This window comes from Pogona vitticeps, chromosome 2, assembly GCF_051106095.1.
Source record: "Pogona vitticeps strain Pit_001003342236 chromosome 2, PviZW2.1, whole genome shotgun sequence".
In the NCBI taxonomy this organism is placed as follows: Eukaryota; Metazoa; Chordata; class Lepidosauria; order Squamata; family Agamidae; genus Pogona; species Pogona vitticeps.
The window spans coordinates 159,804,507-159,823,671 of record NC_135784.1 but is presented as its reverse complement, the minus strand read 5'-3'; the positions used below and the strand labels follow the sequence as shown (position 1 = coordinate 159,823,671).

Sequence of the window (19,165 nt, the reverse complement as noted above, 5' to 3'; positions counted from 1 at the left end):
AGAAAGCAACGTTCACTGGAAGACAATACTGTATCTTATAAGCACAGAGCCTGAAAACAGGAAAGGTAAAATGAGGTGACCCCCTTCAGAATCTGGTGAATTTCAGTGTTTAGTTTAAAGGAGCTTCTACTCCTTTTAATTCACTGTTGAAAACCTGAGAAATGTGTGATCTGAGGCAGCTCTTGAGAGTGAAGTTTTCTTCCATATATCACTTAGTCTTTCACATTGCCACTACCATCGGTTTGGACTCGAAAGGACAACAAAAGGATGAAAACTAGCTACGGTGTTCACACATTCTGCTTCCTGCTAAGCACTTCATCAACCCTTTGATTACATAACAGTATAAAAGGTGCATTAAAAAATCTTGGCTTTAACGTTCAGTCATATACTGTATTCAAAGGGAAGCCTAGACATCAACATGGGTGGGGCAGGAGACTCTGAGGATAACTGACAAAAACCCAACTGTGTTTTGCGATACCAGTTTTGTGCTAATCTAAAATGGCAACTGGCTATGTAAGGGAGGGACGTACTGTTCAAACCACACTGTAGACACCATTTGGAGGATGCCAGCAAGAGCCTAAGATCAAATGCAGAGTCCTCCCCTGCAGTATTCATCTCTCCCTGATCAGGTTTGATTTCTCCCCCTTTGCTAAATATTCCTTGGTATGATGCAATGCAGAACATGTGGAAACAAAGTCAGGGTTACTTACAACATGACTGGCCTTCAGGGTAAGGTGGGGCGGTGGTGATGGAAGGGAGAAATTTGTTCCCAAACTATACTCTTGTGTAAAAGAGCCTGATTCAAAAGAATCAAGAGTAACACTATTAAGGTCCCTAGTGTGACTTTGCAGTCTCTTGAACAGCGAAGATCAACAAAGTGAGAACCACAGCTCCCCTCAGTTGTTCACTAGACTACGTTATTGCTGTTCTCTTTACTTGGCCTTCACCTTGGGAAATATCCCACATTTCTTTTCACTAGAGAAGGCAATATGGAAAACGAAGTTTTTCCAAAAGGGCTTTGCCTCCAACCCCTTTCTGCCAAGGGATGAGAGGACAGTTACTTCCGTCTCCAAAAGAGACTGTGGTATCTCTCTATTGCTCTTTGTTCTGGGACGCTGGCATTTACTTCCAGATCTTCCACGATCGGCAGAGGCAGAGTGTGTGTGTGTGTGTGACTTTAAGCTGCCTATTCACAAACGCCTGAGGAAGGAAGTCCAAGTCTCCAGCATGTTCAGGCTTTGTGTCCTGGCCACTCTCTCCTCCAAAGTATCTCCACATCCTGATATGGAAACTTGTAAGGCACACGGTTTGCTAATGGTATGTGCAAACATTACTCATAGTTGAAGGCAGAATCCAGGAGCCCTGGGCTTTATCTTTTTCAAACTCAGTGGCTTATTGAGAGGTAGGATCCAAACCACCCAAATCTTATCTCAGGTTCAAACTCAGGTGTACTGTCTCCCTAAGTGAGGCCGTGTTGGGCTCTACAAAAAAGCAAAATGTTATGATCCTTCATATCCACCCTGAAAACTAATCCTCTTCTCCTCTTCAGCACGTTTGGTAGGGACAGGGCATGACAAGCAAGGACACCATTTTTTCTCCAGGTAGCCTTCCTTCAGTCTTATGGCCAATGGCAAGGCTCAGCACAGGCAGAGGGTTTTCTTTACACTGACTACAACAGCCCCCATTAGGCCTCGGCTGTTGATGAGGGCTCTGCCCAAGAGGAGTCTCTCCACACAAGACCTCAGTGGGTCAGCACCAGAAAGACTCTAGCTGACTTTCTAAACCAGAGCTGCTTCCTGAGGAGAATGTCAGCCCCAGGAATTTAAGGCCACAGAAGCAGTCAGCTAGTTTCTTCCTACATGTGAATGTCTCATTTCACCATGGTGGGCCTTCTCTCTGTTTGTATCAGAAAGGGTTCCATAGTTTAGACTGAGTGTCTCCATAAGGCTCTGGTTCCCTTTGACTTCTAGAGCAAAGAGGTGTGGAACAAAGAGCCGTGGCTCATCAGATTATGGCGTCAGGTAGCTGAGCCACACTGCATCCTTAGGAGGCCTCAGAGTTGGCTGAAGTTGCCCATTATGGCCAAAGTCCTCAAGCTTCAGTAGTCTTGTGGAACATCCCCTTTTGACGATTAGTGCAGGTATGTCGGCAGCCAAAGAACCAGGGTTAGGGTTTGTTTCCCTCACAAATGGACAGAAAACACCCCCAGCCTCGGCTATGTCCTCTGCACATCTGCCTTGCTGAACAGCCGGCTGTGCCAATAATCAGGGTTGTCAAAAGCACAGTCTGAGGCTTCTAGGGTGCGCAGGGGCTTCACAAACCCATTTTTAGGGCAGGGTGGGCTCTGGCAGCCTGGGCACTGAACTGGAGGCAAGATGGCATCCATTTCCTCGTACCCCTGCTCGTCCGGGGAGCCCTGCGTGATGCCAGAGTCCATGTCAGTATAGTCCCCACGAGAACTGCGGATGCTGCTCAGGGACTTGCTGAGCTTGGGCTGCTTGTTCATGTACTCGTAGTCCTCTTCTTCATCTTCCTCCTCCTCCTCCCGACAGGGCGTGGTGAGTTGGGAGCTGGGCACACTGCCCAAAGACGCACTCAGTTCTGAGCCCAGCTCCATGTACTCATAGCCGAGCTCCTCTAAAGAGGCCGGCCGGGGCTGCGGGGCCATCCTCTTGAGGGGCCGCCGGTTCATATACTCGTACTCTTCCTCTACTTCATGCACAGGCCCATGGACTAGGGAGGCAGCCATGCCAGCAGCTCGCTCTGTAGGGAAGAAGCCAAGAAGAGGTTCATATAGTCTGGTTATTTTGGTAGTCCCCTGCCTTGCTAAGATGGAGACAGGCAGGTGCACACCACAGCACTATATTTACAGCACGGGAAAACAAGGAGACCACACGTGGGACTCTTCTATTTCTGCTCCTGGCCTTAGCATGGGGTGGACAACTTGAGGCCCTCCAGATGCTGGACTGGAACTTTCAACACTCCTGACCATCACAGCCAACGGTTAAGAAGGCTGAAGTTACGGTCAAACAAAATAGAGGGCCAGATTTTGCCCCCTCCAGCCACGGAGCAAAAGGTTCATTAGCGAGAAAGCAGAACACACCATATGTCTATAGTGTGTCTATAGAAGCTTCTGCAGGGGTTCTCTGTGTGAAACGAAGGCATGGTGAAAGCTGCATGCATGATTAGCTCATTTTCATTTTTTAAAAAAATGACCAAAATCCAATTGCTCGTCTGAATCAACTGTTGAATTGTAAGTCAATGTGTCTATCAATTCCACTGATTCTGCTGGAAACCTGTAGGCCATGATGACTCTTGCCCTTTTTACCCTGATTTTGAAACCATCTACCCCCCCACCCACCCTCGAACACTTAAGGAAGCATAAGCGTGCCTCCTTCCCCTGCTGGGCCCTCTCTGGTGCTGTTCCTACCTCTGCCATTTCGGTCTGGCATGACATAGCCATTGGCATCCTCTTCTCCATCAGCACTTCCAATGGGGAGCATCAGGCTCTCGCGCTGAGACAGGTAGGCGCTGTCTCCTCGGGAGCGCAGGCTGCGACACAGGCTCCCAGACAAGGACAGGTCCTCTGTGAGGTCATACTCCGAGGCCGTGCCCCGTCCCTCTGAGGACTCCGACACCGTGCGGCCCGTCGACTCCTGCCTTGTGCGCAAAGTCTGCCGAGAGCCCAGCCCGGCGCTCTGGATCACACAGAGTCAAAAAGGAACAAGAAGGGGGGGCGGAAAGTCTGATTAGGCCCAAAGACACTGCTACCCCATTTTGCCTGACTGTGGGAAGCACTGACCAGAACACCCAATTAGATTCAGACAGAAGGGGCTGACAAAGAGTCACTCAGACACGGGATTGTAGACTATAGTGGCTGCAACCAACCTGTGACCAACTAAGAACAAAACAGAGTCATGGACGGCAGCTCAGTAAACCATCTGCTTTTGCTGCCTTCCCAGAGCTGCAGAACAGAAGGGTTGGCAAGCGACTGTTTCGCCACTCGTGCATGGTGGGTGGGCTACCCTGAGTTTGGTAGGTGAAAACGGGGCAGCTGTGTGGTCTCTAGCAAAGATTCCTTCTGGCCTTTCTCCTTTAACAAGAGACACCACGGGGCTGAAACCTCAAAGTGTTTACTCTAGTCCTCCTCCACACCAGTAAAGAACAAGTTCTTCGCTGGCCACACGGACTGCAGGAGTCTGGGAATTGTAGTCTCAAAAAAGTAACGTTGCCAAGCCTTGCAACTAACCTGTGAGTCAGACGGTTCCCATCTCACTAACAACACTTTCCTAACTAGACATGCAGCCCTTCATTCTTTATCAGCTCTGATCTAGAAAGAGATTGTTCAGGAAATTCTTACCTGGCGACTTCCAGGGAGGCTGCTCTGATTCATAGGGATGTAGCCAGCAGAAGGATTCAGAAGATTAGGACTCTAGACATTTTTTTTAAAAAAGAGAAGAGTACAGTACATAGTCGTGAGCTGCACCAGGGCAAGTATTAGGAATTGTTGCAAAAAAAAAAAAAAAAAAAAAAAATAATAATAATAATAATAATAATAATAATAATAATAATAATAATAATAATAATAATAATAATAATAATAATAATAATAATAATAATAATAATAATAATAATAATAATAATAATAATAATATTTTCTCAAGGTAAGGGGATATTTCTCTTACCCGAGGAGAGTCGACCCACTGCCTGGAGGCAAAGAGGTTATTGAGTTCCTCCTCCTCGGTCTCCATCTCCAGGGTCTCCATCTCGTCCAGCTCCTTTTCAGTGAGTGTAGGTGGCTCAAACTGGGGAAGTGTCCCACTCTCTCTCTGTGGGGGGGGGAGGGTGGGAAACAAGCATTACCCTCCCTCACCGCATTTACAAGGTTAATAATTTTTAACAAATATATATCCCAAAAAACAAACATGCACAACCATGTTGGGAGTTTTCTGGCCATCTGTGTGGACCATGGTGGGACCTGATAGGAAGCAGCTTCCTATGGGTTTGAGAATGGGGCAGAAGAGTGAAGCCAAGACTCACAGCATGGTAAGGGCATTTGAAGAAGTCCACAGCCTTACTTTGTGGCATCAGCTGGAAGGGAGGTGTTGGGCCAAAGCATCACTCACCTTAATCACCAGATAGCGAGGGGGATCACGGGCCATACGTGTGAACTCGTTGGCTAACTCTTTGAAAGTGGGGCGAATATTCTCATCAATCATCCAGCCTGTGTGGGATTAGAGAAGGCGAGTCAATCTCTCAGGCAGCCACCACCTAAGGTATCTTCCATGGCCCAGGGCAACACTCATGGATTCTGGGGTATTCAGTGGGGAAAACATTTCTCTAGTGAGTCAAGCATCTCCCCAGGAGTGAGAAGGTTACTCTCGCCACATACATTTAACCATCACCATGTAGACATCAATGGTACAGATCTGGGGCTGTGAGAGACGTTCTCCTTTCTCCAGAAGGTCAGGCACTTCAGACAGGTGGATTCCGGCATACGGTTCACCTCCAAAGGTCATCATCTCCCACAATGTCACTCCTGCAGTGGATGAAGTCACAGAGAACATAGATGAACAGAATGCACTAGACATGCCGTACTGCGGGTGGCTATACAGAAATTGGGACAGAACTTGGAAAGTCACTTTCAGCTAATGACAGTTATAGTTCCAAGTTCTGAAAGAAGTAATAAGACACTCCAAAGTTTAAAAAAAAATCAAAGTAACTCTTTACATTCTCAAAAGTAGCTACAATATTTAATTATAAAAACAGACAAACAAATCTCATAATACAAGGGAGAGTTTCTGAAATATTTTATACACTTCAGCTATGTTTGGCTGCTGTGGTATAGCAATGCTAGCCTAGAGAAGAGAATCTCTTAGGGCTATACAGTATTTTGTGCTGGCCCAAGGTAGGCCGTCTTGTTGAAAACCTGGAAGACTTTTACAAACCTCACCAGGAATTATGCTCCAACCCACGGACACAAAATCCAGTTCAAAGCATAAGCGCTCCCAGTCTACGGCAAGGATTCCTAAAAAGGCAAATGGGACCTTGCCCAAGTAGACAGCTGGGATGGTTTCCAAGGGCTTGTGTGCCAATCTCTCTCTGACTCCTTTTCATTGCCCATGTCGATTCAGACAGGATGAATCTTGCCAAACCATAGTTCTTATTTTCACCTCCACAAAAGAGTAGGCTGTGCCTCACACCTCTTGTGTTGGTTGCCATTGCTAGGATCCTTGGGAGCAACTCTTTGCCTTTCTTTTTGCAAGATCTGCTCATTAGGGACCTTATAACATACTCAGGGTGTGCAAAGGCTGCAGCATTCGGGGCTCTGCAGCTTAGAATAAAGCTGAATAAAGAGGACGTATGTGTCTAAAATTATATCTGGTGTAGAGAAAGTGGGTAGGAATAGGTTTCCTATATCTATCATAAGACCAAAACCCAGGGTCCTTAAATAAAGCTAAAAAGTTGGGAATACAGCCCAGAACATGTGCTTTTCATATTGTGTATCATTAAACCAGGAAATTCCCCACTGTAAGACAGTGGGACGGATAGTGATATAGGAGCTTTAACAGGAGATTGAGAAAATGCAGTATCAAAGGCAGTGTGCCATTCAACACCATTCACTCAGGGGCATGGACCAGTTACGGGAGGATGCTGGTGTCTGATGTCCCACTTAGGGCTTCCCAGCAGCCTCTGATTGATCCTTTTGGGTACAGGATGTTGGCCTTTGATCTGATCCACAATGACTTTTCTCTGTTTCTTTTGTTTGTTTGTTTCTTTGCTTACGTTTAGGTTGGGAACAAGACTGAATGCTAGAAGATAAACTAAATTAATCCTTAACTTGGATACTTTGAACTTGAACAGAATTTTTTCTTTAAAAAACAACAACAACACTTATAGAGATTTGCTATGATGGTAAAGACTGAGAAGCTGGCGTGTCTGGGACACCTACCATAACTCCAAACATCACTTTGGTGTGTATATTTTCCAAAGTGTATGCTCTCCAGAGCCATCCATTTTATTGGTGTCTGAAAAATAACAAGCCAGAGACATCAGTTTAGAGGTTGAAGCTCCATATACATGCACACATAGACACATACATTGAGCCAGATAGAATATTCCCATAGCCTTTTCTTAGTCTATTGTGGGAAGCAAATTCAAACATTATTTATTTTCCCAAGGATTTATCAAAGTTTAAAAAAAACACCTAAAACTTCATTCCTAATACAACAGTGGCTCCCAACCCCCCTTTAATAATAACCAAGTAGCCTGTGCCCCCCTGCCATATCTGCATAAAAGGACATTTTAATGGGGAGAAGCCATCCCTTCACAGAAAGTAGAGGATTCTTTCTGCTTGATTCTAAAATATACAATACAAGCTAACTTTAATATCTGACTCCAAAAGGGTAAGGAAGAAATTAGTTAACAAGGGCTACAACAGATATGTGACTTTCCACCGCACCACCACCCCTATAAAATACTTTGTGACCCCCTTGGAAGTCCTGACCCCCAGGTTTGGAAAGAGTTTTGTCAAAACCATGGTCATTCCCCCCCCCACAAGATTTACTCTTCGCCTCATTTCACAAAACCTTTATATACCTAAGCATTTTCTTCCAGAACCATTTCCCTTCCTGTGAGGAGTTTCTTGATTTCTACTCTCTGAGGCCTGTTGTTTCCTTCACCAAATTCTAGCACCTGCCCCTCTGAATGCATCAGAAGCTCCACTGGCTGGAATGAAGAAGTAATATTCTCTCCTGCAACATTTTCAGCACAAGAGCTGACCCATTGGTACTGGATCTCAAATAAACACTAACCTTAATCTCATTGTAGAAATATTTCTTGTCATCTGGATAGAGCAGGTCAGCAATGCCAAAATCTGCCACCTGTACCTGGCTGGGGGACTTTACCAAAACATTGCGGGCAGCAAGATTGCGGTGAACCATGCGGTGCTCCTCCAGGTAGTACATGCCCTGAATGCAAGGATGGTAAAACGGATACATGAATGTGCTACAATCCACCTGGATTTATTTGTTTCGTTCATGAGAACCCTACTTCAAAGCAAGTGCCTCCCCCTTATCTAGGATACATCCTATCAAAATAAAAATCAAGTACTTAAACCTCTTCTCCCTGCAAGAGAGAGGCAGCCCTGAAACAGGTGTATAACCTGCTTTCCTAAAGGTGATCACCAGAGGTATCCCTGGAGTGGCATTGTTAGGAATTAGGGATTTTAGTGAAGCAGGTTTTAGGGAACCGAGTTAAACGTATTTTGTGGCTTTCTTCTCAACAGTAACCCTTTCCAAATGTGGTAGACTTTCTACATTGACTCATTGGCTGAGGAAAATCTAAACACTGTAGAAAATTTAGGAGTAATTTCTAGGGTGCGCACATAGTTTGGGCTAGACTAGGCCTGTTGAAGCCTGCTGATGCCTCCTATGAACTAAGAAAGCAAGATATAAGAACACATTAATGTCAGCTGCACATTTCAAGGAAATGTTGATAACAGAATGCAGACTGTCTTCCAGGAAAGTTTGCCCAGTGTTACTGTCTTCTTACAGAGGGACTTATTTATAAACTAGTTTTGAGTACCAGAACTGAATGAAGCTCACAATTTTTTTCATACATAAACCCACTCTTGGTTATCCCAAGCTTTCCCCGATTTCAGCAATATAATATGGGTCAGAAGAAGGGCATTTTGATCCAACTATTTTTAAAAAACCAGAAATTCTTGTCAAGCTACTGCAGATTGGAGCAACTTTGTCTACCATTGCTATAAGACTGGCTCTGATAACGATATTCAAGAGTTGCAATGAACTTGCCAAATTCATACTTGTAAGACAGTAGACAGTTTCTGGCATTTGTCTTTCTGTATCAGCAAAAAATATATATGTATTCTAATAAGCAGAGACACTATGCCAAAAACGAAAAACCTTCTGGAGAAAAGCAACAGTCATATTATTGTATAACTAAATGAGTTTTAATTATACCATTTATACTAACCCTAGTGAAATGTTTATTCTAATAACTCAACCACTGGCGCCAGTCATCAGCTGCCAATCGGGTGCCCAAAGCGACTGACTATTGACCACTCATGGTGCCTACAGAGCCTTTAGGTAAAGTCTTGCCCTTCCTCTCACCCTGTCCTTTGCACCATGGCAGATCTTGGCAAGGAGACCTACATGTGATGTGTAGGATTAACTTCTATAGATTAAACGGGGGGGAAAAAAGGCAAGGGCTAAGTATAAGATAAAGTATGTATTTATGAAAGTTCTGCCTAAGAGTCGAATGGTAAGGAAGAGACTGGATCCAGAGATATCTTGCATCACTAAATAATCATCATGCGCTGTCAAGTCAACTCTGACTTATGGAGTTTTCCATAAGGTCCATCAGGGTTTTCCAGACAGAGAATAATCAAAAGTGGTTTTCCATTTCCTTCTTCTGGGGGATGCCCTAGGGACTGTGTAGCATACCCAGGATGATACAGGCTGGATTTACTTCTCAGGAACTGCACTCCCTACCTCTGGCTCTGCAGCCAGATACCCAAACCACTGAGGTTAAAAAAAAGCTTTTGTATCCAGGAGGCAGTGTCTCATCCCAGAAAATTCTCACAATTCCTTTGGCTCTCATGCAGCCTCTGGGGCTCATCCCATGTCTTTGTAGATGGCCCCTGAACCCTAAAGAACCATAGGGGGGCCAAGAGAGGAATACAAGGAGCTGCAAGAGAGAAAGGAGGAACTTGGAAAGCCGCATTATTTGACTGGCATTTAAGCTGCAATTCTTAGATTCAATTTAGTAGTTGATTAACTTCCATATAATCAGATTATAAATCCCACTCTCCCTTCTTTGCATCCATCCCAGAGATTTTTCTTTTCACTAAGGCTTAGGAAGTTCCCTAAATATTCTGGATGCATGCAATGTAATTCTCAGAAGGAACAAGAACAAGAGTAAGATGGATGTAAGATATTATTCTTAACACAAACAATAATCTGACACAGAGGACTTCCAACTTGAATTGTCCTGGGTAAGGGCTATTAAGGAATAGTCCCGGATATTTCTCTGCAAAGCATGTGCTTACCTTGGCAATCTGCACACACCAGTTGAGCATCAGCTGGGGACCAATTGCATCCTTGTTTTTGTGGACATACTCCAGCAGCGAGCCAAGTGGAAGGAGCTGGGTCACAAGTTGCAGCTGGGTGCCAGTACAGATGCCCAGGAGACGGACAATATAAGCATGATCCAGGCTGCCAATTGCCAACATGTGCTAGACAGAGGCAAACACAGAAGGGGGGGAAATCAAACCATCAAGGAAAAAACAAAATGAAATAAGGGTCTGGCTGAGCTCCAAGCAAAATTACAGTGTGCCATTGAGCATGGCCATTGGCACTAGTAGCATCAGTCTGACAGGGCTCCAATAAGCTGGCCCATGCAGGCATGCACAACTGGTCCATCTCCTTCTCTAGCAGTAGCAGAGAAGGGTTTCTGAGAGGTCACCAGGCATGAGCCTTTCCAACTGGTCTCCAAGGGCAGTTGGTCTTGGGTACTGCCGCACTGATGATAGCATCCAAGAGCAATCGTCTAAACAGCCTGCTTGCCATGCATAGACACCAGCATTACTTTAAAGGTATCTTCTCTCTGGCACTGAAAACTGGATGGCACCAGTGCTCAAGGACAGGAAGTTTAGATGTAACTGAGCAAAACTTGTCATCACTAAGTTGTGTCCCAAACCCTCCCTCCCAAGGCAAGGTTTTATATGTGCTTCATAAATGGTTTGGCATTGTGAGAAAGCAAAGAGTTCATGTCTATTTTGGCTTTCCCCCAAATACATATATTAGTTTACTACCTGAGCTGGATTGGAGCATGTAAAGTGGAATTCAACTCAACTCCTAACATGTCTGAAAGAACCCCAAGGTGCCAGCCATGTACCATATGTGAATGCTTCCTGGTGTGTGTTTTTTTCCCTTTGTTTAAAAGCAATTGGTGGTAACCCTGGGATAACACTTTGCATTTCCACTTTCTCCTGTTTGAATCACCTTCCACTTTTGCCCCACTTCCCAGCAGTTGTTAGTCACAGTGCAGTGGAGAGCCAGGCACCTGCCATGTGTATTACCCACTTTTGTTTTCAAAAGTTACGTCAATTCATGAGAGGGGGATTTAAATGCAGGGGGGGGTAGAAAGGAAAATCACACATATACACATGCACTAATCTAAACCCCCATTCCCCTTGCTACATTTTAGGAAAGAAAAAGATGTTGGTAGATCCACTTCCATGGACTTCCATTGCCTTCCACCTAGTCAAAGGGGTGCATTTTATGAAACAAGAAAAGCTAAGTGTTTAATAAATGATCTGAAATGATCCAGGACCTGAGGAGTTCAGCCTCGACTTCCCTATCTGTCCATGGCCCTTGTGACACTTACATCAGTCACAGCATGGAAGGTCTGCCGGCCACTGGGGTCCTGGATAACTTTGATGCTCACAGGTATCTTGATGGAGTCTCCTTCTGGAATCCAGACGCCCTGAAGGTGGGAAAGAACAGTTCATCCCAGCTCTTTACTATGGATGGAACAGTAATTGCTGAGAAAACGTGAGTTATCACAGTCTCATCTACATGGGACTATGTTCAACTTTACAAGCATAGATGTCACATCCTGGTATCCACTTGGCTGAGACTAGTATCAACAGAGTCAGTGTGGATGAGCCCTGAGAGTCTTCCTTCTCACTCAAAATAGGAGCAAACTTGGTAGAGATTGCTTTGCAACCACAATTAGAGACACCATACCAACTGTCCCTTCCACCTCTGAGGGGAGGAGTCGATACCATTTGTTCCTTCTTGAAGCTGGAAAAAGGGAGTTCTTCCCCCACCATGCAAAAGGGCAAAGGGAGGAAGAAGGAGCTGGCTTCTTCACCTCATCACTGAATAGTGATAGTGAACAGGCAGTCTATGGGTCTCATCTGGGTCACCACCCTAATGGTTGCAGTCCCTCCACATGACAGTCAGAGAGAGAGAGAGGAAGGCCTAGCCAGCCTGACCAGTTTTTTTAGCAGTTTTGAGCAGTCTCACTAGCAGCCTTTCCACCACAAAATGGTAGGACAAAGCCTTCTTTGTTATTTCAAAGGTCTGAAGATGCTGTTGAACAAGTGGCCCTCAACAGCATTAAGGGTAATGATGATGATGATGATGCTATGCCACCAAGATAATTTCAACTCATGGAGACCTTTTTTCAGGGTTATCTATGTACAGATTCCTTAGAAGTGAAGTTTCCCATTCCCTTCATCTGGGGGCGAGGTGGGGAGTCTCTGAGACTATGCAGCTTGCCTAAGACCACACAGGTTGGTTCCTCTCCTCCAAGGCATAGTGGGGGGAAAACACATTCCTGACCTCTTTAACTCCACAGCCAGGTGCCCCAACTCACCCAAGGCCTCCATAATAACGTTCTGCCACCAACTAATTTAAATGGGGAGGACCTGCTTCTTCAGCCTGAAGAAACTGGCTTACCTTGCTATAGATATTCATTGTCTATTTTAGCAGCTTTCCTGCCCCTAATCTATCTCTACTAACAAGATTCAGAACTTGGGAAAGTTACATTTTTGGGCAATAACTATCAGAATCTCTCGGTCACCAGGATCTAAAAAATGAAAAGGGGGAAAGCAATTTTACCTGCTAGGTACAACTTTTTAATTCTGAACTTCCTCCACAGGAAGTGGGCTACCCCCTGCCACTCCAGACAACTGCTTTTGATTGCCTAGAATTAGTGGAAGTTGCCCCTTCCCAATCCTGAACTTACTTTGTGAACTGTGCCAAAGACTCCTGATCCTATGACTTTCAGCTTCTTTAACTCTGTCTCCTTGAAGATCCGAGCCAAGACCTTATTGGCTTTCTCGCTGGGATCCAGGGGCTCCAGACTCTACAGGAGAAAATGTGTGCAAGTGGGAGAGGAGGACAGAAAGAGAAAGAAAGAAAGACTTTATCCCATAGATCTCCAACATCTCTTGATGAAAAGAGCAACACAGTTTGCAGTCCCCTTCCTCCTCACTGACCTTTAAATATTTCTGATTTTTAACACGTTCCTCTTCTTCTGGATGTGTCTTAATTGCCTAGCACAGTTGCTGAGAGCAAGACCACTGTCAGGTCAAACCAACCAACCATGAAACACTAACAGCTGCCCTCAGTTTATCAAGGAGATCATGGTTGCAGTATTGTTGGTTCCTTATAGACTATTTTCAGTCCTTTTAGCCCCACTGAAGAAACATTTTAACTCCTATGGTCTCCCAAAGCTACGAAGAAAGCATCATTTCATTTTTTTTCTCCCTCTATAGTGTTGATTCCCTGTTTCTCATCCTCATCTTAATCCTCACATGCAGTGCATCCAATTCTGCACATCTGTACTCCGAACGGAGTCCCATCGGGTTCAGTAGGACTTCATCCCAGACAAGTAAGTAAAAGATTGAGGCAACATGCCTTGCATCCCTCATGGCAAAGAAAGTGTGATCAAAGAAAAGTTCCCTCTTTGCCCTCCTTGTGTCCATGTGATAAAAATTAAACCAGCTCATCACACCAAGGATGCTCCACTGGAAAGGATGGGAGTGATTGGCTCTGGCCCCCAGTGACTAGAGATGGGCATGAAGTGGTTTACGCCCATTTGTTTACTGCCGCAACAGGTGTGTGGCCTTCCACCCATACTGCCCACTCAGAAGCAGCGCCTGGAGTAGGCAGCACAGAGGAGCCAAGACACTGCTTCTGAGTGGGCGCCCCTCAGAGGGAGTGAGGTGCCGGACTGCCAAATAGTGGTAAACGAACTGGGATGAATTGCCAAACCAGCCATTTGTGTCCCTGTCGACCAGTGACCCAACAAGCCTAGCATCCTATGAGCTGTGGGATGTGCACAGCCTCACCTCTCCTCTCTCCAGATATCTGCGCATGGCTCTTTTCTTCTGAATCTTCTTCCCACGCCAGTACAAGAAGGTGAGCAAGACACAGGAACAGAAAACGAAGAGGCAGCCCACCACCAGCACGGCGATCACTACTGGGGCTTTCCTAGGATGCAAAACACTGGGTGTTAGTCAGGGGCCTGTGTGTGCTACCATTTTGTTCGTACATCAATAGAAATGAAATGGGTAGTAAATATGGAGGGACTTCAGCAACGCCAAGAACAGCATCTTTCTTTTTATAAAAAAGGGAATTTCTGGCCCTCAGGGTGCAACAGTAGTTCGAAAGCATGAGTTTGAATAAAATCTTTTTAAACTTTAAAACATCTGGACTGTATTAAGATATTCACCGATCACAAGGAAGGATTCCTCCATAGTTCCTTGCCCTCAGAAATCTGACTTAATGTGCCCTTGGAAATAAGGAAATTTACAAACCCTACAAGGATGTTGAAAGACCTATTGAGAATAATGGATGTGAAACACTGAGAACATTTTGAAGTGGGATACACACACTAATCATGAAGGTGGTTTAAAAAAAAAAAGAAGTATCCAGTTGCATACAAAATGTGCAGTTTGAAAAAAATATGCAGTTGGAAACTGATAGATGGGTAGAGAAAAATTAAGACTGTTTATGTGCATCTGTTTAATAACCTTAAATGACAGGCAGTGCCACATCAGGCAAAAAGAACAGAAAATTAAAAAAATAAAGAAAATAGAAACATTGTGGCACCTTAAAGTCTAACCGCTATATTTTAATGTGAGCTTTCATGGACAAGTCCACTTCCTCGGACATGTGGTCTTGCTCTCTAGCAATTGTGCCAGGCAATTTAGACATGTTCTAAAGAACAGGAACACATGCTAAAAATATGTGGAAGTGGATTTGTCCATGGAAGCTCACATTAATATATAGCAATTGTTCTTTAAGGTGCCACAATATTTTTGTCTTTTTTTAAAAAATTATTTTCCTTTTGATTTCACCTGATACGCTAGCACAGACTGACACAGCTACCTCTTCTAAATCTACAGTTACAAAAGGCAGTGTCATGTGATACAACTTATATAGGAGTTAGGAAGTGTTCGCTTTCCGTTTTTAAATTAAATTGCCCAAAGCATTTCAACAGCGTTGCTTTTGTTCGGGCACAGCCTCCTCCTTCTCTGCTTTCCTCAGTCTTGAAAGTCTGCAGGCCCTGTGTTGGCTGCAGTGCGACAGACATGAAAGCAAATGCTCAGCTTGAAAAATTGTTGTTCAGCCTTTGGTGGAACAGGGAGGGATCTGACAGGGCATTTGTGCAGTTGGAATATCATTGGGAGGGAGGGAGGGAGGGAGGGAGGAAGGAAGGAAGGAAGGAAGGAAGGAAAAGAAAAGTGTTCTGCTTATGTACCATTACATAGCGCTTAAAGCATTCTCTGAGCAGTTTACAATTTAATCATGCAGGCTACACATTGTCCTCACCCCCAGCAAAGTTGGGTTCTAAATTTACCAATTTTGGAAGGATGGAAGGCTGAGTCAACCTCAAGCTGGCTACCTGGGATTGAACCCAAGTCATGAACAGGGTTTCGGCTGCAGCATTGCAGTTTAACCACTGCACCATGTGGAGGGAGAGAGAGAGAAAGAGAGACCTGACAACTATAAGGGTGGCAGAATTTCAGTACATACCACACAAAGCTTTGAGGATAGCAAGAGAAATGGACAGAGAAGCCATATTAGCCAACACAGCACAAATGCAACAGAAAGCTTCAAACCACCCAGATTTGACATTTTCCTGTCAAGGGACTCATGCATGTCCTGCCTAAGCTTTTGGAGGCTGGAGACATTAGGAGTCCTGCCTCTTGATTACTCTGCTCCAGCTGTTTCAGGGGATCAAGACAGGCAGTGAAACAGAACCCTAACCGCAGAATACACAGATAGGCTAAAGTTTACAACATCACCAAAGCATTTAAGGCAAATCCTTTTGTAATCTTTAAATGCCTTTAGTTATCTTTAAAAAAAAAAACCCACTCTCGCTCTTGCTCTCATCCATCACCCAACCAAGCCTTGCCTTTTCTTGACCCGGCATAGACTGATATCATGGGGATTCCCTTCGGAAGCTCCAAAGCCAAGCTTCGCACAATCCACTCCTCAGGTGACTTTCTCCCACTGTCTCTCAAGTTCTCAATCCCATTTGTTGAAAAGACGTTAGAAGCCAGGGGGAAGGGAAACAAGCTTTTGCCCAAGAGTAGGAATGCCTTGCCATGCTTCAAGGGGGGTGGGGTGGGGGAGAGAGCAAAGGAGTGCAGGAAAGGAGATCAAAGGGCAGGGGCAATCCAGGCCCTCCGGCAAGAGGTGTAGGCCTGCCGTGGCTCTGCCCTCTCTTTTCCTGCCGCCCACAAAGGCCTCCAGGCAAACTGGCACCAGCGGTGAGAGAGCAGAGCACATGGTGCAGCCGTTGGTGGAATGTAAGCGGAAAGCGGGAATGGTCCCATACAAGCCAGCCCTGGGTGACGCAGAGGGTTGGTTTGGGGCTGGACCAAAATCTACATCCCGGGAAGGATTCTATTTTCTGTCTCAAGACGTACCACTACGATAGAGCTGCCAACCTCAATGATGCGGCCCTTGGCCTACCTACCGTAAGAGCCTCACTTCTTAGGCAGAAGGACAAGGAAAGAGACAAAACGCCACAAGCTCAGGGGAGGAGGAAGAAGCACGGCAGGAAGAAGAAGAAGCCGTGCTCTCGCCCAGTTTCCCCCCCTTTCCTGGGCCTGTGGACATAATCTAAATGGTCTCATCAGATCTAGCTCCTTAAAGCCACTGTATCTGAAACATCATTAAACTTGGAGAGGATTCAGGCCAGAACTATGGTTTGACTTTGGGGGTTGGGGGGGGGGAAACCTTGAATCAGGATTCTCTTGGCTGGAAAATGTCAGGAGAGAGAAAACAAGTGAGCAAGAAAAGATCTACCTTTGTGTAAATTCCTGATTTATTTGGCTTATCCAGATCTCTATAGATATCAGTGAAGGACTTATCTTTTAACTTGTGTGCTTCAAAGAATAAAACTATTAAGTCATTAATAGTCCTTATGGTGTAGATCAGGGTTTCCCAACTTGGGGTTCATTGAAGAGTTTTCTGGGGCATCACGGGTCACCTTATATGTGTTGTAGCCCTTGTTAAATAATTTCTTTCTTGACCTTTTGGAGCCAGATAACAAAGTAATTGCATGTATGAGAAACAGGTCCTTTGGGGAGAGGAAGGAACCTCTACTTCTGAGAAGGGGTGACTTTACCCCATTGAAAATGCCTTTCTATGCAAATATGGCAGGGGGTTGCAAGTTACTTGGCTATTATAAAAGGGGGTTGTGACTCGAAAAAGGTTGGGAACTACTGGTGTAGATACTAAAAAAGTGCACGGGGTGTGGGAGTTATTTTCTGGGTATCATATGAAGGTCCTCCAGGGGGAGCCCCCAGTACAAATTTCAGAAGAGAACCGGATCAGGTCTTCACTGCTGGATGTAGTCCATGTTGTCATAACAATAGCACTAATATCTTACATTTTTGCAATTTTTAAAAGTGTTCTAATTTGCCCATGCACATAGGGTTGGATCCATATTTATTTGGGCCTTAAGCAAACCCATAGAGGTTCACAGAATTTAAATATTCTGGATTTTAATGAAACAAATCTGGATCCAACCTATTAGATCTATAATTCGTACGACACCCCTATAAAGTTAGGTTGCCATTATTATCCCACTATTGAAAATAAGGATAATCAGTGGTATTAAAGAATGGGTTGCTTAAGGGTGGTCCTTAAAACAGGGACTGTCCAGCTCACTCTTTTAATGTAAAATGCTGATCTAGAACTGCTTATATCCAGGACAATATTTGCTTTAAAAAAATTATCTTATAGAACATACCCAGACTAGAATGCTTCTGTACATCCAGCTCCTGATTCTCATAAAAGGCAGTGCAGTACAATTTTCAAGGAGAATTTGCACCAGCGTGCCGAACTACCCATTCAGCAAGATCTCACTCATTGACACAGTTTATTTTCAGTTTATTGTCCCTCCTAATCAGCAGCTATTCACAGTCAAATTCATGATCCTGCTTCAAAGTGTATAGGATGCACAATACAGTACAGTACTTTTCATTTACTGTGGATATAAACTGGTGCATGGACACAAGCCAATACTATTTTAGAAGGAGAAATGTCTTAAAATTGGGTGTGACGGCACTGTGAATGAAAGATTGCTAATTGTGATGCAGATACTTGCCTGACTTTGTCCTCTTATGTGTCTTGCAGGTTTTCGTATTCTTGGATTATAGAAACTCAGTTGAGTCAGCGCTCTGGCCCGCCTTAGTGGTGAGTCAGAGCACTGGACCTTATAGTCCTCTACTCTCTACTCTGATTGGCTACAGTGCTCAAATGCTTTAGGGAGAAGCTCTTTAATGGGAGGGACCAGAAATGGAATCTAGGGCCTTTTATGAAAATCATGGGCTCTAACTCCAAGCTTCGGATCCTCCCAAGAAAGTCTTCTTGGGTGGTGAGGTCCATTTCTGGTCTTCATCATCTGGAAGTGCAAGAAAACCAGGAAGCAGGATTCCACTTGTTTCCAGAGCTTAGAAAAGTAACCGCTTTAGATCACAACACTCAGAATCTCAAGAGCTAGCATGGCCAACAGCTACGCTGGCTGAGCAACTTTAGGAGCTGCTGACTCGCTCTCCATAACTTTTCTAAGTTTGGACTATTTGTAGAGGCTGCCTATCTGTTGGCGTGGGGCCAAAACGCCGGAGTCTTAATGAGGCACTGGTCTCAAGAAAAGTTCCTAGAGTCTGGTTGAATCCTACTTTAACGTTAGCAAAGCAAGAGACTTAGGGATTTAGTGACTTAGACGTGGAGAGAAAACAACATGAAAGAGTTCTTAGTAATAATAATATATAGTATTATATTGATTATGGCAAAATATATACAGTGGTGCCTCACTTAACGAGTGCACCGTTTAACGACGAATCCACATAGCGATCTAATTTTTTCGATCGCTAATGCGATCGCATTGCGATGTTTTAATGGGTAAAACATTGCATTGCGATGATCGGTAAGCGTTTCGCTTACCGATCTTCACATTGCAATGTTTTTTTAAACAGCTGATCGGCGGTTCCAAAATGGCCGCCGGGTGCCTAAAATGGCCGGCACAAGTGTTTTCGCGCCCTGCCCTCGCTTACCGAGGGCGCGAAAATGGCAGCACTATGGAGGAACTTCGCTGAACGGTGAGT

At 44.7% G+C, this 19,165-nt stretch overlaps 1 protein-coding gene across 1 annotated transcript in view; it reads right to left on the bottom strand.

Annotated features, from left to right (window-relative positions):
- Positions 1–517: 517 nt before the first annotated feature.
- ERBB3 (erb-b2 receptor tyrosine kinase 3) overlaps positions 518–19,165 on the bottom strand; it is a 91,351-nt gene continuing 72,703 nt past the window's right edge. Inside the window, exons 17-28 of the mRNA XM_020782698.3 lie at positions 13,889–14,030; positions 12,781–12,900; positions 11,413–11,511; positions 10,073–10,258; positions 7,815–7,970; positions 6,953–7,028; positions 5,393–5,539; positions 5,127–5,224; positions 4,686–4,829; positions 4,361–4,432; positions 3,431–3,698; positions 518–2,763 (exon numbers count right to left, since the gene is read on the bottom strand). Coding sequence (XP_020638357.3) covers positions 2,216–2,763; positions 3,431–3,698; positions 4,361–4,432; positions 4,686–4,829; positions 5,127–5,224; positions 5,393–5,539; positions 6,953–7,028; positions 7,815–7,970; positions 10,073–10,258; positions 11,413–11,511; positions 12,781–12,900; positions 13,889–14,030 — 2,056 coding nt within the window. The 3' untranslated portion in view covers positions 518–2,215. The remainder of the gene's footprint in view (positions 2,764–3,430; positions 3,699–4,360; positions 4,433–4,685; positions 4,830–5,126; positions 5,225–5,392; positions 5,540–6,952; positions 7,029–7,814; positions 7,971–10,072; positions 10,259–11,412; positions 11,512–12,780; positions 12,901–13,888; positions 14,031–19,165) is intronic.